This window comes from Ambystoma mexicanum, chromosome 3p (assembly GCF_040938575.1).
Source record: "Ambystoma mexicanum isolate Mex_15411 chromosome 3p, UKY_AmexF1_1, whole genome shotgun sequence".
Classification (NCBI taxonomy): Eukaryota; Metazoa; Chordata; class Amphibia; order Caudata; family Ambystomatidae; genus Ambystoma; species Ambystoma mexicanum.
In genome coordinates, this window is record NC_090925.1 from 918517690 (window position 1) to 918543202 (window position 25513).

Below are 25513 nucleotides of genomic sequence, written 5' to 3' on the forward strand. Positions count from 1 at the left end.
CAGCCGGCCACATATTGAAGTTGCACAGCCAGGTAATAGAGCTCCAGCCGTGGTAGTTCCACCCCTTAGTCCTTATACCCATTCACAGGGTATTCAAGGCAATCTTCTGTCTGCTTTGACCCCACAGGAATCCCCTGAGCATCATGTCCAAATGTTAAAAGAAGACAGAAGCAACGTAGCAGTGTACATTCGCAAAGGAATAGAGTAGGCATGGTAGCACTATCATTTTGAGCAACGCTATCCGGCCCATACGTTTTAAAGGCAATCAACCCCAAAATGTCATAGACCGTCTAACCCAATCCACCGCCTTGACAGTATTCCCAATGTGCATGCTTGATGGCATTTGTGCAATGTGTATACCAAAATACTTAAATGTGTGCGATTCCCATTGCAACCCCAGGTCTAGAAGGCCTTAGGTGTCACATTGCCGCAGTCCAGCCAAGGGCAAGGGTCACGACTTCCGTCTACTAAAGGAGATCTCGGTCAGTCTGGCAACGTTTTTTGGACCACCGGGATAATGGGCAGATTGTGCTCGGTTCGCACAAGTACAGGAGGACCTCGTCCGGGTACAGGGAGATAAGATGCCTGAATCCCCCCACTTCAATACCAGCCATAAAAAATGATTGATGAAGAAACACTGCCAATAGTTCTAGTGCCAGTATGTAGAGCATAGGCGACAGCGGGCATCCCTTTTGGGCACCACTGTGTATGTCCCATGATCGATATAGCTGCCTCTCCATTCTTACCGTGGCCACTGGCTGTGTGTACAATTACATAACCCATCGGATGAACCCTTCGCCAATCCCAGTTTAACATTGCCAGGGGTCGGTAAAATTTGCAAAGCTCTGCCGGCTTCCCAGGTTTCGGTTTAGGAACTATCAATGTTTTGCGCATGCTAGGCAGGAGCAGATCCCCCTCATATGCTTCTGAGCAAGACGGGAGTAAGTGTAGAACCAAATGCCTTGTAGAGTACACCCCCCCCTTCGGCGTCTTCCCAATTGACAGAGACGCAATCAACCCACCTATCTCCTCCTCCGTTATAGGCAGCTCAAGAGAGGTAGCTTGTTCTGTAGTTAGCCGCGGCAGCCTGATCTGGGAGAGCGCAGAGCAGAGCTCTACTGGGTCAACCAGTTCCTCATACTTAAACAACCCATTATAAAACATACTAAAGGTATCATTGATCGCTGTTTGAGACTTCCAAGAGGCGCCATATTCATCTTGTATCAGTGCGATCGCTCGCCTGGGCTGTTCGTACTTGCACAACCATGCCAACAACCTGCCTGACTTGACCCCTTCGTCGTGCATGCATGCCACGTATACTGAGTAATCAAATCTGCAAAGCCTCTCCCATGTGTCCGTGCAATGAGACCGCAATGATAAAAGTTCAGACTCAGCAGAGGGGTCCGTAATCCTGTCCGACTTGAGTGTCTGCTTTCAGTCCTCCAGAGACCCCAAGTCTTCGTGCAGCGCCCTCTTGATGCCGCCTGGACCAGCAATCACCTCAACCCTAGTGACCACCTTGAGAGTTTCCCACACTGTCCTCCAGCTACCTACGCTAACCAAATTATTTGCTAAGAAATCTGCAAGAAGAACAAATTACTTACCCCAGGTAACATTCTCCTCATCTTATGATCTTTTCTTTTCAAGCTTCAGTTGCTTTGCAAAAAATTATCTTCTCAACAGAGTGCGCTGTGTGTCGAGACGGTCGACCTGATGTCCCTCAAGGGCCTACATCTCGGTTGACGTCATCGTCTAGTACATACACCATGTGCAGCGCCCGCTGGCTTCAGTTCTGTTTTTTCGCCACCCATATGCAGAATTACTGCCATTGACAAGTGCCGTTAATTTATCAGACCTTAAAAGAGCGTAAAGTCTAAAGCTCAGAAATTCTACAGTGGGGTAGGTTGGAAGGGTGATGAGGAATACGTGGGAGGAACATCCAGTCGAAAAAATGTTACCAGGGGTAAGTAACTTGTTCTTCGAATGGACTGTGTCCCCCCACATATTCCTCATCTTATAATAGACCCCCCAAGCAGTATTAAGTTCTTTTAGAGGAGTGAGTAAGAATTTGAGAGTTATTGTTTGTCAAGAATGGAGCATAGAACTGCCATCCCAAATCTTCCCTGATGGTTAAGGTGCCTAAACAATAATGTTTTGTAAATGTGTGGATGGCGGACCAGGTAGCAGCCTTGCAGATATCCTTTATCGGAACTCCCCTCTGAAGGGCAGAGGAAGTTGCCATGCCACTAGTGGAATGAGTCCTTAAGCCTTCTGGGGGATCTTTCCCAGCTCGCCTGTAGCACTCCGAAATAGCTAGTATGATGCATCTGGATAGAGTTTGTTTGGTAAATGACAGACATAGTTTGTGTCCTGTATAACCAATGAAAAGTTGGTTGTGCTATCGCAACTTTGCCATGCTTGAAAAATGAAAGCTTAGAGCTCTCCTTGGATCGATTCTATGAAATCTTTCTTCTTCCTTGCCAGGATCAGGTGGCGGATAGAAGGCTGGAAGCACAATTTTCTGTGCTAAATGGTAATCTGATACAATCTTAGGTAGAAAATAGGGTTTAACCTTAAGGACCTCATCCTTGTAAAAGGTGGTAAACAGAGGTTTACAGGATAAGGCCTGCAACTCTCACACCCTGTGGGCTGATTTTATCGCTGTTAACAAAATAGTTTTGTAAGTTAGCAACCTTAAAGGGCAGGAATGGAGTGACTCAAAAGGAGCACACGTCAAAAACTCTAAATTGGGACTTGGAAGGATGTAGGAGGAAACCTATTTGTGAGTCCTTTAAGAAAATGAGTTATCAATGGTATTTTGAAGTAGGATGCCTCCTCTGAGGTGCGCTTGAATATGGAAAGCGCTGCTAGATAACCCTTGATTGTTCCAATCTGGAGCCCCAGATTTGCCAAATACAGCAGAAAAGGGTCCATATCGTTCTCCCTACACCAGCTGCAGAACTTGTTCCAATGGCAGAGGTATAAGGATTTTGTTGCTGGCCTCCTGGCCGAAAGCAAAATCTCCATTACATTATCTGTGAGGTCCCAATCCTTGTATCTCAGCCTCTCAGAAACCATGCGCAAAGGCGGAGTGTCTTGGCCACTGGATGGAGAACCTGACCCTCCTCTCGCGAGATAATGTCCTCTCTTTGTGGAAGACGTATTGGAGGGCAGATGGACATGTCCAGAAGGTCTGGGTACCACATCCTGCTGGCCCAATCCGGGGCAAGTAGGATCATGGATTTCCAGAACTTTCTCAACCTCCTGATCACGTGAGGAATGACGGGGACTGGAGGAAACGCGCACAGTAGTGGAAACTCCCAGTCCACTATGAAAGCGTCAACTAGAGCTCCTCTTGGGGGAAATTCCCTGGAGCAGAACAGTTCGCACTTCCGGTTGACATTGGTCGCGAACAGATCCACTTGAGGGGTTGCCAAAAGGGTGAAGATCTCTTGAAGGACTTCCTGAGCTAGTTCCCACTTGCTGGTAACTGCGCTCTGCCTGCTCAGAGCATTCGCCGCCATGTTCTCCTCCCTGGCTTGGTGAACTGCCGATAGGGAGATTCCTTCTTGAATTGCCTAGAACCAGTGCTGCATTGCCTCTCTGCACATTGATAATGACCCTACTCCTCCTCTCTTGTTGATGTAGTACATGGCCACTGAGTTGTCTGTCATTATCGGGACATTCTTTCCCTGTACAGAGGGTAGTAAGGCCTTCAGCGCTTGTCTGATTGCACTCTGCAACAAATGGTTGATGTGTAGTTTTGGACCAACGACCGCTGATTGTCAGATTGTTGGCATGGACTACCAACCCTGTGAGTGAGGCATCCGTAACTACGGTCATCGCCGTCCATGGTTGCCAAAAAGGTTCTCCCTTCAGGATGTTGGGATCCTGTGCTACTCTGCCTGGAACCTGAAGAAGGTCTGACAGCCTGCCTTAAAATTGGGACCATTGAGATCTGAGGACCCATTGAACGGATCTCATTCTCAGGCAGGCCTCTGGCACCAGGAAAATGCAGGATACCATGAGGCCGAGCAACTTAAAAAAGAGGAAGGCCGGTAGACGCTGGGCACTCTGAAACTTGGTGACCATCTGCAAAATTTCTTGAGCTCTCACCTCGGGTGGCGAGGCTTTTCCCCAAGGATGCATTCAGGACCGCTCCAATGAACTGGAGTCTCTGAGATGGTATCATGTGGGACTTCTTGTAATTGAGAGAGAAGCCCAGTCTGTGGAGAGAGTGGCAGATTATGCTGAGATGTTCCTGGGCCTGTTCGGGTGAACGTGCCCTGATCAGCCAATCATCTAGGTAGGGGTAGACGTGGATCCCCCTCTCCGGAGACTTGCTGCCACCACCGCCATTAACTCAGTGAAAACCCTCAGGGAGGAGGTCAGCCCGAAATTGCAGAACTAGAAACTGATAATGAGAATCACCAACGGCGAACCTCCGGTACTTCCTGTGCTTGTGATGGATTGGCACATGAAAGTAAGTATCCTGAAGGTCCAATGATACCATCCAATCCTGGAGCTGGAGGGCCTGAAGGATCTGAGAAAGCGTGACCATCTTGAAATTGTCCTTCCTGAGGAACTTGTTCAAATGTCTCAAGTCCAAGATGGGTCTCAGTCCTCCATCCTTCTTGTAGATTAAGAAATATGGAGAATACCATCCTTTATTCCTCTCCATCACAGGTACTGATTCTCTCAGAGTTGTATTTATTAATTGAACACTTACAGAAACAATAAAACAAAATACAATAATACTAATGTACAGAGAAACAAATATTTACAGGTACTGGTTCTATAGCACCTTTCTCTAGAAGGGTCAACATTTTCTGCAACAGGAATGGATCAGGAACATTTAGCAAATGGCTTCCCAGCGGATGATCCTGAGGTCTCTGTATGAAGGGGAGGCAGTAACACTGGCCTACTGTTTCCAGTGGCCATGCATCCGAAGTAATTTCTTGCCATTCTTTCAGATGCTGTGACAGTCTGTTTCCCACCAGAGTGTTGTGAGTCAAGACCTCAGAGAGGTTTTGAGGCGGCTGATGGTAAAGACGCCGCTGCTTGGGCGGGCTTTGCACCTCTCTCTCGTCCACCACGAGGGAATCCTCTTTGTCCTCTTTGACCAGCCTGTCCTCTCGCTCTTCCAACTGAGGAGTAGTAGCGAAAAAGCCTACCCGTCCAAGATGATCCGATTGGGTGCAAAGGCTGTGTCTGCCTGATGGCGGCAGCTAGGGACTTGGCTGTCGCCTTTGAGGTCTGCAGCTTTTCAAGGCTTTTGTCAGCCTAATTTTCAAATAAATGGGAGCCGTCAAAGTGACCCCACAATCACAACTGCTGGGCAGGGGGGAGGAGGACTAATACTTTTCAACGTCAAGCTCCGCTCTTGTTGGTGCCAAGTTCCACAATCTTCTGTTGTCTGACGAACCAATGAACTACCGCTAGAAGGGATGGGTGCACTATGCGTGGTACTGCGTGCTGCTGATCAGGTTAGAGGGGACCCTTTGGCCTTGGCCTATATGATCTAAATGCTACTGCAGTGTCCTCAGTTGTACAGGCGTTTTTATTGCGTTCTGCCACTCTGTCCAATCTGTCCCTGCATTCTTCTGTTCATAGCAGCTATTCAGCCAGATTCTTGAGCTGCATGTTTAAAAGGACCTGGAATGTGCTCCCAGATCCCAACAACTGACTAGATACGAGGAGTGTTCAGCAGCAACAACTTTATGCGTCTCCTGAGAGCAGCAGCTCTCCATGAGACAGTGCTGTGTGGAAGCAGTAGCTGCCCAAGTAATTGTTCACCGCCGCATGGGACCTCCTATGCCTGGCCCCTCTTTAGCCAAGTACTGGCACTGGGCCCCTTTCCTTCCAAGGGCGCGCAGTGCGCACTGCAGCAGCAACTTTCCTAGCAAGGTTCGGCAGGTCCCAATGCCAACATACCCAGCACGTCTCGGCTCCGCTGCAGGCTGAGACCTCTCAGGCAGCTCATAGGTGTCTGCTCCACCACCGTCCCTCATCTTAAGTTGCCATCTTGACTTCGGCAGTAACCGGTAGGCCCCGCTCTGTCAGGCCTCCAGGGGGACTCTGCAGCCCTCAGAGGGTGATAAAAATTCAGCGCTTTGTCGCTGCCACCATTTAGGACACAGTCACATGAAGTAAAGATAAATCACACGCCGCTGTAAGGATCAAAGCCAGGATCCGTGCGGGAGCTCACAGCAGACACATTCTCACAGCATGGACTCTGGCCACGCCCCCCCCCTGTTTCTTGTGCTTATATACTGCATCTCCCAGCCCTTGTTCAATTCATTGGGCTGTGCCCCTGCAATGTACAGATTCTGGTACTTGCAGTTTCCCTTCAGTTTCCTTTTCTGTTCCCTGCTCTGCCTTCTCTTGAACTTTAAGGTTAATATAGTCTCAAGCGTTACCCCGCATAGTCCGAGTCTGTTTCCCTTGCTTTTCTGCGTCCTTAGTTCCATAGGAGATGGCAGAGGTTCTCTGTTCTTGAGGGTGTGGGCCTGACTGTGTGCTTGAAGTTTATGCAAGCAATGCTTTAGTGTAGTTAATGGTGGGATTAAGCCTCTGATGGTAAGCATACCAGTTTCCAATGGGCCTGCACCTCAAGGACTATGATGGCATGTGGAGCATGGGGACCACTCCTCTGGCCTCTTTTCCCCCCTTAGAACTGGACCATAGAGGACGGTGAGAGGTGGAACACCTGGTGGGTCAGGCATTGTTTTTTTTATTTTTACAGTTTTTATTATTTGGCGCATACTTTGACATGTTGTTTGCTATGGGAAGGTCAAATCCTGCATATCTATTGTAGTTGGCTTTTCGCGCATCTAATTTCCGGTTCCGTCACCTGTAACAGTCGGACTGGCAGCTGGCTCTCGAGGACTGGAAACTTTTTTCAGTCCAGCTTTCACATCCTCTCTCACAAATACATACTGAAACTTTGCCTGAGCGCAAGTACACCACATGGTTTTTTGTTTGTTAGGAGTAATCTCTGCTTGTCACAGCCTTAATATGCGTGACAGTGCGATTATGGGAACTACATTGGGTTTGTTTTCCTATTAGCTCGGCTTTCTTTATTAGGGAAAGTGCAAGCATTGAGTTGTGCCATTTAGTCAGGGAACCCTACTTATAGGAGGAAAGTTTGATTTGTAAGCCGGTAAAATAGCTCAGCGGGTTGAGTGCTCGATGCTGCAATCTGAGCATGATCTGCAGGTCGCAGGTTTGAATCCTGGCAAGGCCAACTCAGCCTTTCATCCTTCCGAGGTCGATAAATGAGTACCAATTTTGGTTGGGTGATATTGTATGTAAATATGTGCTCCGTAAAGCGCTTTGGGTTAAGGCGTTATATAAATAACACATCATTATTATCATTTGTGACATATGCACTACCAATTTAGTGAGTGATCTATTGGGTAAATATATATTTTAAATATAGTTACAGGCAGTCATTAAAAGCTTAGATGTGTGGTAAATTGTTCACGGTAATTCCATTATCACCAATTTCTTTGCAGTAACAGAATAGCTGTCAGTTTAACTGCACCACCAAATTCTGTGTTTGGGGGTAAAATGGAGAATTTATAACCAGCAGGTTCCTGGGGTAAATCCTACACATAACCTGAAAAAAAAGATGGTGGATTTACCATGAGCTAAATTACTGCCCACAATAAATCTGACAAATTCCCAATTGAGTCTTTTGGACTCCAAAATGGAGATTAACACTGCCATGCTATAATCTGGCTGCAGTTATGCCAGTCCGCCAGGTGGATACAGTAACTGATTTTGGCAGTATTTCTGTAGAATTACCACTGGAATACAGCTGAACTCAGAATAAGGGCGTTCCAGATGGCCTCCAAAAACTCAGCAAGATCATTAGATGGTTGAAGAGTTTTTATTAATACAGTCATAAGTCTTGACTTTTTTTGGGTGTTGTGACTGCAGTTGAGGCAAACTAAGGGATTTGTTTTACAAGTCCCTCGACGTTCCTTGGGCTCCCTCCACCTTTCCCTAAACGTCTCCATCACTAAATTTCCTCATGGAATACTAGATTGTTAATCCTTTCTATCTAATCTAGCCTCTCTAGCCGGAAAGGCGTCAATGCAAAGCTTTTCTACACAGCTCCCTACTGTACTTCGAAAAGATTCTCTATCCCCAAATCCCACAATGATGGTGTTAATGGCCGCTGTGCAAGCAATGTCTTGCACTTAGATGGAATTTGGGGTGGGCAATCTGTTGCATGTAGACGGAATTAGGGGGTGGGCAATGTGATGTACTTAGATGGAATTTTGGGGTGGGCAATGTGATGCATCTATTAGGATAGCCTGTCTATTCAACTAGAGGTTTCACAGGGATAGCCTGTCTACTACTCTCAGAAGATATGATTGTAGCCAGTCAATTGCACTCAGACGATCTAGGAGTTACCCAATATATTGCACATAGAAGATATATGCAGTTAGACTTGATATTGCATATAAAAGAATTCTGAAGATAGCCTGTCTATTGCACTTAGAATGTGTATTAGGATAGCCTGTTTTATACACTTACCTTATTATTGCACCTAGAACATTCATGATTTTAGCCTGTCAATCACGCTTAGAATTTGATGCAGATTACCAATGAATTGCACACAGAAGACATGCAGGTAGCCTTGAAATTGCACTTAGCAGACCGGGCACCCCGAATGGAGGGAAGTATGGGTGGGGTAGGGGGTGGGGGGAGTAATGTAGAGGGGAGGGAGGGGAGATTCCAAGGAAAACTTTACACGTCACAAGGCTCGAGAAACGACTTCTATCACAACCAAGAACACTGTACTAAGGAGACCTGTCAGGCACATGGGGCTGGGTGAGAGTCGTATACTCCACAGATGGTGGCACTAACAGGGTCACATAAAGGCGGCACACTCCGAATATGCACATTAAATGTCAAGGGTCTAAACAAAACGATCCCTAGTTGCCAGAGAATTCAAGAGATCTAGTACTGATATCTTATTCCTACAAGAGACTAGATATCTAAGAGGCGAAGAACGTAGAATACCTAGTGGCCTGATTGGAGGTACATACTGGAGCTCTGGGATTCTCAAGAAGGCGGAGTGGGAATCTTGATACAGAAGGGGATATGTATGGAGATCATGAAAACATGGGAAGACACTAAAGGGAGAGCATTACTGATTTCAGGCCAAATTCAGAATACAAAGATCACCTTGGCGACGGTCTATGCACCTAACCAAGGTCAGAAGAGATTCTTGCAGAGTACAACAGAGAAAATAATCGGGGGAGCGCAGGGACACCTTATACCCGAAGGAGACTTTAATACATGGATGAACGTAACCCTGGATAGACAGACCAGGGATGACGTGAACCATGAACCTCAGGGCCAATGGGGGGCAGAATTAAACATGGCCATGGAACTGTATGGTTTAAGTGATAGCTGGAGGTATCTTCATCCGCAGAAAAGAGGCTTCCCCTTCTACTCTACCCCGCATGGCACCCTCACGAGAATTGATTATCTGTACATCTCAAGAGAACAGCTAGGGTGTTAGGGAATCTTCGTGGTCAGACCACGACATGGTATCAGCTGACATATTCTGGGAAGGTCTACGCCCCGGAAACTCGAAATGGAGGTGCAATGACTCACTATGGAAGGACCCAATTTTTATAGAGGAAATGGAAAACAAAATTAAACAATCCTTCATTGTTAACGACACGGCGGAGGTGAAGAAGGGGACGGTATGGGACGTGGCCAAGGCCACGTGGAGGGGTATCCTCATCAGGGAAGGGGCCTGAAAAAAAAGAGAATGTGCACTCATAGAAAAAGGGTTAATAGCTGGGAGGCTTGCACAGTCCTCTCCCAGAGGTAGACAGAACTTATCTTATTGGAAGCCAGAGACTTAAGAGAGGAACTGAAGTTACTTGACGAAGGAAAGATAGTCTGAAACTTGCAATTCCTTAAACAAACATTTTATGAAAAAGGGGACAAGGCCGACGCCCTTCTAGCGGCACGGCTACGAAAACAACGAGCCGAGAGATGGGTCAAGGAAATAGAAGGATCAGATAACAATAGTACGGCTACAGCAGGGGGGATTCAGGAGGCATTTGCCTCCTTCTACGAAACCTTATGCAGCAGGGCAGGAACGGCACCAGCTGGAGCCATTGAGAAATTCCTTATAGAATCTCTCCTCCACTCACTATCAAATGCAGAGGCTGAGACCCTTGAAGCCCCGATCGCAGGAGACGAAATAGAGAAAGCCATCTGACGACTCAAACTGGGGAAAGCATCCGGCGAAGATGGTTTCACCCCAGGGTTCTTCAAAACATTTTCGCCGATCCTGATCCCCTTCCTAACGGTGCTCTTTAATTACATAATGGAGACAGAAAGGCACCCGACTCATTCGCCCAGGCCAAGGCCCTCCTCACAGTGATACCCAAAGAGGGTAGGGACCCCAGATGTTGTGGCTCCTACCAACCAATATCGCTCCCCAACACTGATGCAAAAATATATGCCAGGGTAATTGCAGCCAGATTGGAGGGTCACCTAGATATACGGGGAGACCCCACCCTTCTCTCGATAGATACGGAAAAGGCGTTTGATAGAGTAGCATGGGTATTTCTAGGCAGGGTCCTCTTAAAGGTTGGGTTGCGTCTGAAACTCCTTTTAGGTATTAAAGCACTATATTCTTCCCCGAAGACCTGCGTAGCGGTCAATGGGGGGTTACTCGCGATGGTTCGACCTCAGAAGAGGGACCAGACAAGTGTGCCCATTATCCTCACTGCTTTTTGTTCTCTCATTAGAACCACTCGCCCAAAGATTATGACAAGATCAGAGGGTGGAGGGTATCACGGCTGGGGGCAAGATGTATAAACTGGGGCTTACGCAGATAACATGCTGTTGCATGTGACAAACCCCTTAACATCGTTTCCGGCAGCAATTGAGGTAATTGAAACATATGGTCAACTGGTGGGGCTCAAAATAGACAAAAGCAAAGACTCAGATGCGGGGTGGTTCACACCCTTGGGCATGAGAACCAGTCTGGAGATATTACGATACGTGGGCATTAACGTCACCAGAGAACTTAATGAGTTATATGAGGTGAATTCCCCCCCCCCATGACAGTGATAGAAAACGACTTCACACAATGGAATCCGCTCTAGTGGATGGGACGACTTAACGCCATTAAAATGGGGATTTTGCCGAAAATCCTATTCGTGTTCCTGCTGCTTTCCATACAGATACCCGATGATCATTTCACGAAAACCAAGGCCTCCCTATTGCGCTTTCTATGGCAGAGCACGAAACCTAGAGTCCCCTATGCATTACTACATCTCAACAAAGACAGTGGAGGGGTGGGGCTTCCAGACATATGCCTATATTATGAAGTCACCCAACTGAGGATCTTGGTCCCACACCTTAGACAACGGAAAGACCTGCAGTGGGTAGGCCTGGACAACCAACCCCTTTGTCCTGCAACTGTAGGAGAGTGGCTGTGGGTACCCAGGCCAAAGTTACTTAGAAGGATACAGGAACACCTCATACTAGGAACCCTGTGGAGCATCTGGCGACAGAGAGCGGGGATGGAGGGCGTCACAACATGGCCATCCCCTCTGGGACACATATGGGTACCAGAAATTAGAGATGCCATCCCAAACATGGTTTGAAGCCGGACTCGAAAGGGCAGGACAGTTATGGAAAGGGGCAATCTATATTACAATACAGGAACATGAGGAAGCATTGGGACTCGGACCACTTCCAGTTTTTCTATATTTACAACTGAAGGTAATTATGACCACAGAAATCTGGAAAGCCAAATTGCACAGAGAGCTCACTTCCTTCGAAAAGATACTGGATACTGGTACAGGCTCCAGTGATCTGATAGATGCACTATGTAGAGCCCTGGTAGAGACGAAGAATTCCCTGTGCAATAAATTAAGGGAAAAATGGGAAGTTGATTTAGGGAGGGAACTGTCTCCGTGTACGTGGCTTAAGATATGCAGGAGAACCTTGCAAACATCCATAGCCTGCCAATACAAACTCCACGGTATTAAACTCCTCTACAGATGGCAATACGACCCAGTCAGACTTGCTAAGAAGGAGTCCCTTTTGCTGGCATGAATGTGGGAAGAAAGCTGATTACTGGCATATGTGTTGGGGTTGCATAGAGGTTCAGTCATACTGGGATGTGGTCCTTAGTTGGATTAGCGACCCAGATGGGGAAACGAGGAACAAAGTACCAATGTTAATATTTTATGCTCTAGAAGAACAAGATGACGAGCTTGTGAAACTACCAAAGATGGCTCATGGTTTGCTTCTAGCTGCAAGGGCATGTCTCGCGAGATTCTGGAAAAGAAAAACTCTCCTGAAAAAAACTGAATGGATCAATGTGGGACAGAATTTATATCGAATAGACCGCCTAACCGTAGCCATCCACAGGGAACAAGGCTCAGTTGAAATGGCATGGACTGACTTCTGTGCAAAATACGACCACTGAAATAACGACCGCAGGCTCACTACGGTGACGAGAATTACGATTAAGCCTGTAACAACCCCTTGAAAAGGTCTATATGCCGAATGAAATGTAAACACCCGATGTGTTGCGTAAATCCCTCTGATGATATTAGTTGGCAAAATGTGATATAATTGAGCCGGTGGTGTAATGCATTGGGGGCGAGGGGTGGGCTAGCAGGGCGGGATGGGAAATACAAAGAAATACACTAGTACAATCTGTTCATTCGATATGTTGATATGTTCTCCTTCTATGATCTGTTGATCCAAGTACGAAACGCTTGATTCTTGTGTTTGATATGACTCTAAAAACTCAATAAAAACTAAATAAAAAAAAAAAAAACAAAGATCCATCTGAGCCTCAAGGTACGTACTCACGCACCACTTGGGTGGACATCTGCCACAGGCACGGCATCCCACCCGCATGCCTCAGAATGCAGCGACGACCTATGACAAAATGTGGTCAAGCTGAACACATAACAAGTCTCTTGTACTTGCGCCATCTCCTGATCACTTCAGCACTCATCCACATGCCTGATCTTCATGGGTAGCTTAACGGAGCACAGCAGTCTACCCAACTCCTTATCTTGGCCAATATTGTCGATATGTTATGTTTGTATTACTTTGTACACGCATGTGAAGGTATTGGTGTTAAATAAAATAAAACTTTAAACCAAATGCACACACACATGTTAACCATTCTGAAAATGTTTCCCCATACCTTGGACTTCACCCCCCAACCCCTGAGTGTGTTGCCCCCACAAAGCACCCCTCGTTTCTCCCTCCTCTCCAACTGTCCCCTCCCTCTTCTTTCTACTTCCTCTGCTCTCCTTCTGCCCCTCTCTCTCTCTTCTCCCACTTTTACTCCTTTCGCTGCCCTCCTCCAACTACCACTCCCTTATCTCTAACCTTTCCCTCTAAAACTTACAACTCACTACCACTTTCTCACCCTCTAAACTCTCCCCTTAGCTACCTCTTACACCCCACTCTATTATCACTCACTCTCACAAACCAAGCTTCATTCATTCCACATGGCACTAACACACACAATATCTCATCCGTCAAAGTACTCCGCAATCTTTTCAGCTCTGCCTGCCGTTGTCCTCTTAGTCTCTCTGGCCACCTCCACCACTCCCGACCACACCCAAACACCTTTCACTTTGTTTTTCTTTCACTTGCCTTTTATACACTGCCGCCCCCCCAACCCCTTGGCTCTGTGTCTCATCTGACTAAGGGCCAAACTATTGCTGTCCTTTCCTCTAAGATAGGGTATTTACATACTGCAGCTTTAAAAAACCCTGCTAGCGCCTTCTCCTTTTCACACGCAGAATTTTGCTCTGTGTTTTCTTATTTGATGCAGAGATCAATTGGTGTTTTGCTGTCTGTATGCTTTGGTACGTTGTGCTGCTTCTGTTTCTTCTGGAGCAGCTCCATTCTGCTGTTCACCAGGTGTTTGTCACTGCATTGCCCGATGGTACTTGTGGTCCTAAAATGAAAACAAAAACCTCTGGCTAGAATAAAGGGTGTATGGCATTGGGTGATTGACAGTGATATCATGGGCAACATTCAGCACACATAAGGGGGGGGGTTCAGGGACTGGGGTCTTCACAACTCCCTTAGCCCATCTCTGGGCTAGGACCGGCTCTTGCCTACGTCCTGGTAGACCTCCTACCCGAGGCAGCAGAGGTCACTATTTACATCTGACATGGTCATGCCCTGACTCGTCACAGAGGCCCATAGCCTTTTTCAGGTAGGGTGCATTGGAAGTACGCGTGTCAACTATACACCAGTAAACCAACAGCAGTCTTTTCCTTTCTTTAACTGCTCAATATTCACAGTCATGCATAGATATACAAAAGACAGTCCATTGCTGGGATTGCAATAGAACACAAAAGAGCCCCTTATTGAGAAACAATGCATATGGTTATTCTACGGATGTTTCATGTCTTCTTCCCTATTCTCTTCCTCCTATTGCGCATTCACCTTTTTACACAAACACTAAATTCTGACAGTTTGATCTGGCACTGCTAGAATATATATATAAAGCTGGCATGTGGGTGCCTAAAAAGCAGCTTTAAAAATCTGCCCAAAATTTACCCGACTTCTACACTTCTGAGGTTTTACTGCCCACAATGTGGGGCTCTCACACAACCATGCTTACCACTAATTCTAGTATCTCTTTTCATGGTACTATAAACTACCATAAAACGCCATGACTGGAAAATGCTCATTATCAAAGATTGCTAATTTTCCATCTTTCTAAATCAGTATTCCTTCGGATTCACTAGATACCACTAAGCATGCAACTCCACTTATACTAGCATGTTTCTCTACACACAACCGCATTGTATCTGACCAACTTGTTAGTTGAGTGAATCCATTCTATTACCGATTATGCCTACCTTTTTGTCCCGTTTTCCTTTATTCTCAAACAAGGTACCTGCAACTGAAGACCACTACAGAAGTGATTGGTGCAGAATAAAATTTGTACAAACATAACATTTGCTGGTATTGTGGGAGTTAGCTTGCAAGATCCACCAGTAAGCAATGATGTGTTTGATGCACCATTTCCACTATCGCCCCGGCCCCAGGGTGAGTATATTAAAAGGACTGGTAACAGTGAAAGGGGCCGAAAACCTGGGACAAAACATAAACCCCAGGTATACAGGCAATCCAAACTATTATGGGGACAAATAAAGGGAATGATGAGCTTGGATATGGATACTGTGCTCTTTGTGGAGTTGTTTGGTGCTCTCTGTTGAGTAGCAAGAACTTGGTAGGAGTGCAAGACAATATTGTCTGCCTTTAAATGACCCTGAATGAGTTAGGAGAAAAACCCATTCAAACTTAATAAAAGGCCTGTGAAAGGTATAATATGAAAGCTGAGAAACCCAAGGCCCGTGAGAAACCTGGCACGAAAGCTTGGACTCCAAAGGTCAGGAGAGGCCTACAAGTGAAGGTTACAAGGCTGAGAAGAGAAAGACGTAAAGCTTGAAACACAGCCTCCTGGTTCTCCTTAGCTACAACACAAACATTTAAAGTGTCGGCCAACCTAAGTGTTTACAAAACCTAGACTTAAAAGTCCAACTCTAATCTAACACAACAAAACAGAATCCAAGACGAGCCTAAGTGAGTATGGGTTTGTTAGGCATTAGGTGAATAATTATTCACCAGTTGGCTCTTACCAATTATTATGCCTTTTACAACCTGTGTGGGAAGCCGTACAGGTGTTTAAGGGCTAGAAATTGATTTCCTGTTGACTAACTAGAGGCCATTGTTACTCCACAGTTTAAGCAGGGCCTAGAGGAATGGTGTTCATTCATGAAGTCTGTCTTACTTGGGTCTCTCTTCAAAGTGATTGTCTGTCAAACAATGTCGCTGGGTCAGTCCAAGAATGAATTTGTTATGTTATGGTATGTGGCACCTTTTATTTAAACAACAATGTAAGTAAAAAGATGACCATACCCTTCATCAGCTCTTGCAGATGGTGAAATACTAACATTGGGCGATGGAACATACTGTCATTCGACCCCGGGGCTTCTCCAGACGCTGGAGCATCTGGCATAAGGGTCACCATGCAATCACCTCCGATCAAGGGCCCTTCCCAATATGGCATCCACAGAATACTGCGTATGCTGCTCTGTGACGTCACACTTTACACGCTCACTGCCCAATGGCGCCCAGCACCCAGATGCTGCATCCACAGAATCGCTGGCTACTTAAACTGTACGTTTTCGCTCACTCTTTGAGTTGCAATGTTTTGCAAGCAGACCTAGGTTTCTGTGATGCTGCAAACGCATTGGAGGGACAGAGCCTCCATGTCCTTGCCCTGTAATCCCTTATCATGTGTGTTCTGTATTGTTTTCTGCACAGGAGTCCAGTTGGAACCCCCCTGGTAGTGCAGCTCTGCTCATTATGGTCATGGTGAACAGAGATCCTTGGGATACACTTATAGCACCCATGGCTGGGGGTTCAACCCTGTACCCCTAGTGTATGTTTTTGGGCACCTGTGTCTTCCCCACAGAGCAGGGTATGGGCTGGTGGCAGCTCCATGCTCAATGTGACAGGAGCTCTGAGTATCCTTCATTTTGGGATACCAGGGCCCTGCCGTAGGAATCCAGGGATTCCTGATAATAGACAAGATGGCCCTTGTGGCCTCTTGGTTTCTATTGCCTGTTACCTTGTTTTCCCAAAGTCCTTGGAAGCCCTGACTCTGTCCCTTACCCTGACTGGCTGTTCGGTGGAAGAACCATATATGGAGCCTTACCAGTTACTGTATGTTGTGGGTACAACCTTTGGGGTGGGACCTTTGTGAATAGAGTGTATGACCAATATGCATTCTATGTTGTGGGTGTATGGTTTCTGTGTGTGTGACACAATGAATGAGAAAGCCCTGCCTGAAACTGGCATGAATGCAGCGTGGTGTGCTGAAAGGCTGGGTGCTTGTCCCAATCCACATTCCTTGTTATAGGAATCTGGGTGGAGGTGAATGGCCTGAATGCCTGTGAGCCTGATTGGGTGCTTGCGTGCATGAATGCCCTTCTGTGTGATTGGCTGACTGGGCCTGGCTCAGCCAGAGTGAATGAGGGACAGATGCGTATATCTGGGGACCTCTCACTTGCCAATTTGTTCAGAAGCTGAAGTTGAAACTTGAAGCTCATCCTTGAAGCCATTAAGAAGAAGAATTGCTGCTGCATTTCCTTTGACGAAATCTAAAAGCTGTTGAGTCTGTTGGCGACTGATCTGAGAGAGGAACTGGCTAGTAGACCTCTCCCCAAGCTACGAGGGACCATCGTGCAAAACCAGCTGCTCTTCATCGAGGCACCCTGGAAGCCAGTTCTGAAAGGCTGTCGAACGGAGAAGTGGTCCGCTGAGAATCCTGAAGCGAAGGGCCGGCCCATAGAAGTCCAGTGCCATCGACTGGGGTTCGGAAGATTTACGTGACCGCTGGCAGCCAGTTGAAGTATGTCAACCAGAAGCGGGGACACCTTGACGCTGTGCTGCTTGCCGAACGGAGCCACGAAAGCTCCACCTTTGCCTAAGAACATTTGACAGAGGGCTCCCTTGCCATCACCGTCGACCACTATGGCCTGCCGGCGGTCGCCAGCTACTGAGGAAAGTCTGCTGGTGGGTTTCCTGCCACCAGAAGCCAACAAAGACACCCAGAGGATACTGACAGAGTGAGGATCCGAGGTCCAGCCCGTGGTCAAGTCCTGATCGCCGAAGGTATCCCGAGGTACGTGCTCAGGCTGCGGCACCAACAGGTCAGAGGACTGCCAAAGTAACTCCTGACACCTACATCCCTCATTGAGTCTTCTTTGCGGCACAAACACTTTGCATCGAGGTGGACCGCATGCCTCATCTCCCCAGGACTTCCTCGAACGGTCGTTGAAGAGCACCGCGAAGATGGAGGCTGCGTCTCAACACTGTGTTCCACATTTCTTCGAGGATCTCGATGCCCTGTGGCACCTGCCTTAAAGGGAGTCCACCTTCCAAGGGATTTGTCGACGAACCATCAAAGAAACTCTTCCATCTCAGGCACTTTGGGGTGGTTGAACTTTTTGGCTAGGAAGCCAGACTTATTAAACATTAATGGACTGGGCTTGTTAATACTTTTAATACAGGTGGCACAGGTGGGGGGATCCTCACTCAGAATTGTGTCTTAGTAGCGAAAGAACGCATTCTGCCATTGTTTAGCCTAACTTGCCTTCCTTCCTATGATCTATGTTGATACACCTTACTGCATGATTTGTATTCTACCTTATAACTGTCAGCAGTTGATATATTTTAAAGGAATCTAAAGCTAGGTGTGGTACCACATAGACATTGTATATATTTGCCACATTAGAATTACCAGAGTACAAAGTGTATTATTAATTGTGTATATATTTCTGAACCTTATTTTGATATAAAGAACCGTGTTAGCACATAGCAGAGTGTGGACATTCCTTTGAGGGGGCTTGGGGCCTCAATGTACTTATGAACCAGCCTGCATCACCTCCTGAGAACCTAAGCCTTGGTTGCTCATCCATTGCTACCCTATAGAGACCCTTGGCTGGGGTGCTCTGTGCCTCCACTCTGCCATATAGAGGGCAGAAGTACAGATACCCCTCTCAGTCTTTACAGTTTCCCAGTAGTCTTCTCTCTGTTGCTTCCTGGAGCCTTCCTGCTATTCCCTTGTCATCCTACCAGCCCCTCCTCTACTAGCCTGCATCCACCAGTGTTGTTATACAGCCATTCAGTTCTTCAGTCTCCACTGTGTGTGCAAACCTAGCTCCGCCTTCTACTTAGCTCTTGGCAAGCTCCATCACCAGAGGTTTTTCTTCCCTGTGAGGTTTTTCCATTAGCTACCACACTAGAGCGCACATACCCTCCAGCCAACAAATCCCTGGAGACCTTGTGGCTTCCAGTAGAGACAGGCTCTATTCCACTGTAAAACAGCGTCAAGTGGAACAGGTATGTCCAATCGCGGACACATACATTATCTTGAAAGCTAATAATTATACTATGGCATTGCTGTAATACTTTATCAAACAAATAAAATTCACTATGCTATGCAACAAAACCAGGTTGCCCTTCGCCATACGTTTGGATTCTTAAAGTATTCTAAAATTGGTTCAGATGTTTGTTAAGTTCTGGGTCCGGTTACAAATGACTCTGACAACTTCTTGTTAACTGTAAGTTCTTTACTTAGTTTGGGCTTATTAGTTACAGTTCTTATGTCAGATAAGTCATGGGGAAAATAGGACACCCACCGGCATCCTCTCTCAGGGCTTACATCTTTCAACTGGCCACCCTGGAACACTCATTCATGGGTAAACATTCTGCGCTCTGCCTTCCATCTCAACATTCCACTCTCTTGCAGGCAGAGCTAATCATAACACATCTTCCCCCTATAGGGACAACCAACCGCATCAAATACCAAGATGTAACTAGTGGGAAATATCAGAAGAGGGGAAGGCTCAAAGAGCATAAATAATAAAATAATTAACTGACCTTCCAAAACCACTACTGCCAAGCTAACGCTCCGAGCAAAAGCTCTCCCTTCACTGAACCATATACTAGCTAACACATAGCTACACTCCCACCAGGACAAACAACTATTTCATAGCTGGCCTGCCATGCATTTCGACACCAGGGAACCAGCCCACAATCCAACTATCATCCAAAACAAACATACTGCACTCACAACCATCTTCCTCCATCCCCCATCAACCAAATGTGCACAAAAAAAACACAATTCAGGGTTCTTAACCCCCCACGTAGCCTAAAGCTATGATAGCATTACTCAAACTTTTGCACCACTAATGCCAGGAATCTAAATCCCTACCATCATTTGACACCTCTAGTGTCAGGATTCTCCATCCCCCACAATATTTGACACCAACAGTGTCGGGATTCTCCATCCCCCAAAGATTTGACACCACTAGTGTCGGGAATCTACATCCCCCAAAAATTTGACACCACCAGTGTCGGGATTCTCCATCCCCCAAAGATTTGACACCACCAGTGTCGGGATTTTCCATCCCCCAAGAATTTGACACCACCAGTGTCGGGATTCTCCATCCCCCAAGAATTTGACACCACCAGTGTCAGGATTCTACACCCCCCAAAGATTTGACACAACCAGTGTCGGGAATAACAATCCCCCAAAGATTTGACACCAAAAGTTTCGGGAGTCTCATCCCTCCTTCCATTTGCACACCTCCACTCTCTCACAGAGTCACATCACACACTTGGCAATTTGCGCACAAAATATTTGAACAACAAGTGTACAAACATCAATTGAGTTCATCATATTTGGCTACAAAGTCCTTAGTGATGTTACCTGTAAAAAAAAAACATTAACCACAATTGTGCAATTGGGATGTTCTAAGAAAACCAAACTACACAACATTTCCTGGTGTTCCAAAAAAAAAAAAACTTCCACTGCATTTCCCTATCTACAGAGGCCACGACATCCACTTAAAACTCTCACACCATATCTCAACAAAGGTCATAGCGCTTGCACATACGAACCCAGCGCACACCAGTACTCAGCAAATTCTTTCATTCCATTACTGTAACTCAGACAGGCCTCACATCACAGCTGCGCTTTGTAAATGTTCTTTCTGACATGAGTAATGCAATCACAATACATTACATGAACTTATACATCATTACATGAAAACACATTTCATCTGATGAGTTCTTATCACTTCCACTTCCATTTCAAGATTAATGAAAAGCTGTTAAAAAAAAAAACGTGTTCAAAACTGTGTGATGGAAAACCTCTAAACTATTAGATCTCGGCAGTTCAATGGCATTCCCCCTGCTCAATGCTGGCACTAGCGTTATATAAAAGTACCTGGTGTGGGGCGCACGGCCCTCTCTGCCTGCATAAATCACTGCTGTCAGTAAAATGCAGCCACTCCCAACATGTTTTCCTTATTGCGCAGCCAAATGATTCATTGCTCAAAAGTCCCATAAAAATGCCGAACATCAAACTGAAATGCAACATCCTTCTTTATTGCCATTGGCTCTGCTCTCTCCTCAAACAGCACAGAGAGAAACCACTTCAATGTCTGGCTCCCTTTCTTATTATACGGCAGTCGTTCTCATGTTGTTTAGTTAATTCTGCGCACCTCGCAGAGAAAAAAAAAACAAGGCTGCCCAACGTTGCAAGTGATCGGACCTCTGTGTTTCACGTTGCTGTGTTCTCCTTTCCTACGCTCCAGAACAGCAGCTAAACTCGCAGCCAATCAATGCCAGCACCATCACAAACTCCTCCAGCATTCCACCCGACGTCATCAGTCGGACTGGGAAGCTGAGGGAAGCAGAGCTCTCTGAACCAACGAACTGTGCTGACAACCGCCCACTTGTTCTTTCAGGGCCACCTAAAACTCGCCTGAAAAGCGATCTCCCCACAGGCCGGCTACAGTCTCATCTCACCAGTCATATAATCATGCTGGTAGGTGTGGCATATGACATAAATGCCACTTGTTGTTAGCCACTGGTCCTCTCAGACCCACTGTCTCTGTGACACTTTATAGGCTGATAGGGCAGAATGATGACAAAGCGCTCCTTCTTACAGTTCATGCAGGGCGTCTGTAGCGCTGCACAGGGCCCCTGGCAACTGCAGCTCTTCACAATTGGACATTACATGACACTTGTCTAGGACTCTGCTGCCTCCACTGCCTCTGTAGCGCCTCTCTATGTCACGCTTGCCCTCACTGTGCCTCGCCTGCAGCGCCTCAATGCCAATCAGCGCCCTTACCTGAGAGAGGATTTCTTCTCTTGGGGTGCCGGTGGGTGTCCTTCCTTGGTGCTGCTGTCCCCTCAGCAAAATCAGCATCATCCTCGTCGCCAATGTTAAGTTCTGGGTCCGGTTACAAATGACTCTGACAACTTCTTGTTAACTGTAAGTTCTTTACTTAGTTTGGGCTTATTAGTTACAGTTCTTATGTCAGATAAGTCATGGGGAAAATAGGACACCCACCGGCATCCTCTCTCAGGGCTTACATCTTTCAACTGGCCACCCTGGAACACTCACTCACGGGTAAACATTCTGCGCTCTGCCTTCCATCTCAACATTCCACTCTCTTGCAGGCAGAGCTAATCATAACAATGTTCCTAGGGCTATTTTATTAGAATCAAAATGTGGTCAAATAAATTGTGCACAGACTCATTCACTACCCTTGGCCAATATTGCAGATTCCCACAGAGGCATTTATCATTGGTGTACGGCCAAACAGCCTATCTGAACCTATAGCTTGGATACTCATTAGAACTATAAAAGGTTTACTGGCAGGTTCGGTCTTTAGGCTTAGGCTTATTACTGTTGCAGAGGACACCTATTTTAGGCATAAACTAATGCCAGAAATAAGAGAGGATGACCTTCAGATAAGGTTACATACCGGTCTGTGCTTTCACCATGTCCCCACCCTATCCACACTCTGGTGGCACATATTACAAGAGCAAATGCCATTCGCTCTTTTATCCTCTCTTTGACAGAAAGATAGCTTAGCGGGTAGAGCACTCGCTGATACGATCTGTGTGTGATCTGCAGGTCACAGGTTCGAATCCCAGCAAGGCCAGCTCATCCCTTCATCCTTCTGAGGTTGACAAATGAGTACCAACTTCAGTTGGGTAATTTTGTATGTAAATATGTTCTATGTAAAGCGCTTAAGTGTAAGCGTTCTATAAATAACACATCAGATTTACAAGTGAGAGACTTTGAAGACAACTTTGTTTCTGGAATTCATTTTATCTAAAACTAACGTGTCTTGTTAAATAGCTTTATGGCTTGCTAATCAACTACAGAAGTCTTAGTAGTGGACTCTGTTGGCTCTGAGACATAAATGTGTCTTTTCATTGCTAAATGTACACATAAATTCACGGTAAGAGTGAATATGCATTTATATAATCGATTTATACGTTTTACTTTGCAATTTGAGGCACTAGGCACTACACATAGCATTGTATGGCAGTAGCTGCACATGAAGGCTTTCCCTTACCATATGGTGAGAATACCAGGCAGAAGATGCTATTGGGTATTTTAGTTCTATTTGACATATACGACATATGATCGATAAAGCATATTGGATTCATTAATACTTGTTTCACTGGCTGAGAGATGCCACAGATATATGGAATGAAAGCACATTTTCACTCTAGAGAGATTCTGCCAATAAGCAATACATACTTTATATGTGCTCTTGGTGGCTTACCTTTGAGGAGTGCAGTGTTGTTTTCGGATGCTTGGCAAGGCCTTGGAACAGGAGAGGATGCATGTTCATCTATAAAACAATATTTAATTCAGGAATAAGCATAAGGAGCAGAGTTACGGTTGTTCTGACTGGAGAAGCTACCAGTCGGCCCCTGGATGAATATGTACAAGCTAGTCATGGGCATGGCTCATACATAGGAAAGGCAGATGGTGGGTCATGTGATGTTAAAATTGCATAGAACACTTGACAATAAGATGAATCATTTCATTTATTTTTATGGGGTCGTTGGCCCTTCTGTAGCAAGTCAAGTTGAATACCTTTGTCGTATGGGCTTGGCAGTGCCAGTTTATGCAGACTGTCATCCACAGGTACCCCCACAAATCCAACAACATTCATTCAGGTGGAAGGACAGAAGGTGCTTGAGCAGAGAATTAAGCATTGTATAGCACACAAGACATTAGAGGATAGCACCTTTTGGCGTATAAGTGCGTACAGCGTACACCACAACTCATTGCTACAGAATGAAAAACCTAATGAGCATGCAAGTGTTGAAATCGCAGTACTGCTACTTTTGGAGCATGTGACCTTTCCTCTGGAGGTACTGGTGTTTTGGGGAGAGCAGCTTGGAAAACAACAAAATGAACGTCTCGAAGATCAAAACTAGAACTTTTGTTAAAATGCAAATTAATGGCAAGCTGTGAAAACATTAAAGTAAAAAATACTACAGGTGTGAGATGCTCATGTTCACATTAAGGAGGGGTGGATGTACAACAGTTTATGGTCTTAGATTGAGCTAATTCTTTTGAACTGTTTGTGTGCTGTAGATTCCTGTGCAACAGCTAGGATCAGAAGTTGAGACACAGCAACACAGGATTTGGTCGTTTGTTATTTTATCCACTTCCTATTTCCTTTAGGGAGTGTGGAGAATGTAAATGGATCAGTTGGAGTGTTCATGCTTCAAAGAGGTTATAGGGGTTTAGCAACCTCCGCAGGGTAAACGTCTGGGACCTGACATTAGGAGCGAAAGAGGTGGGAGGAGACTTGAGGAAGTAAGAGGGGTAAAGAGGGCCTGGATCATTACAGGCATTTAGAAGGAAAGTAGAGGATACAAGAAAGAGCAAATAAGTACATAACAGAGTAGGCAAGTCTGGGAGGGTGGTGAAGGCTCTATAGGGATCATGTAAACACGGTAACTGACCACCCAGTGTCGAAGGCGACTCTGCTGGAGTCAAATACCAATATCCAGGGGCTCACACAAGAAGTTCCTCAGGCCCAGTGAGTTCTGGCAAAACCTTAACACAGTGTGGCATCATGTGAAGCAAGGGAGGGCACCTCAAGCCTGGCAGGTATAAGGGACCACCTAGACACTTGGCAGCTTGACCACGATGGCAAAAGACAATAGCATCAACCAAGCCAAGGAGTGTAGCAGACGGAATAGGTAGATTACTGTGCAGGAGAATTAATCGAATTTCATTGAATTTATTTCAATGAATTTTGCCACAAATATATGTGGGGTTTGGTTTAGGGTAATAAATCATGTGGGGAGCTTATGTGGGGCTGCAGGGGGTCTCCTCTGCATATATTTGCAACACAATGTACCCCAAAAAACATTAGTTGAAATTAATTCGACCAGATCACAAAGAGCCCCGGGGACACTTGAAACGCCACATACAGTGAGTGACTTTCATTTGATGGACAGGAGGTAGAGCCCAAGGGAGGAGAGAGACAAACTAAGGGACTATGGTCCTGAAACAAGTTGGAATAGCATTGCTTGCATTTCTTTTAAAACCCCTCCCTTCATGTACTCAATCCATCCTATTTGTGCTGTAAATAAACATTTAAGTATAATTAGAGTCTTGAGTTGCCTGTTAATAGCTGCACCTCCAATGCCTCAAAAACCCTACACCAGCACTTTTTAAACATCAGACAGATTTCATAACACACTATTCTACACAGACCTTACCCGTAAAAGACCCAAAATAGCTTAGTGATCGCCTTAGCCATTACATGCTATTAAGAAACCTCTATAATTTGGTCATAAATAGACTCCAGCAATCAGAGGAAAATAACTGGAACAGTATTGAGCATACGCCCAGAACTTTGGAAACAATGTCCACAAGAATTAAGGCTTGAATCAAACCATCTGAAATTAGCAAGATTCTCAAAACTCTTCACTTTCATGAGCCATCCCCGAAGTGAGTATCATTTAAATTTGACCAGTGTTGCTCTGAGCTAGTCTTAGAATTAGGCCCTCTTACTTTAATGAAGCAACAGATGTTTCAGCCATTTTGTCCAAATATACAAAC

General features: G+C 45.9%; 1 protein-coding gene across 6 annotated transcripts in view; it reads right to left on the reverse strand.

Annotated features, from left to right (window-relative positions):
- LOC138581113 (uncharacterized) overlaps positions 1-25513 on the reverse strand; it is a 399583-nt gene that overhangs the window by 21079 nt on the left and 352991 nt on the right. For all 6 annotated transcript variants that reach the window (XM_069652198.1, XM_069652197.1, XM_069652199.1 and 3 more), the window contains one exon: positions 23208-23276. In XM_069652198.1, coding sequence (XP_069508299.1) covers positions 23208-23276 — 69 coding nt within the window. The remainder of the gene's footprint in view (positions 1-23207; positions 23277-25513) is intronic.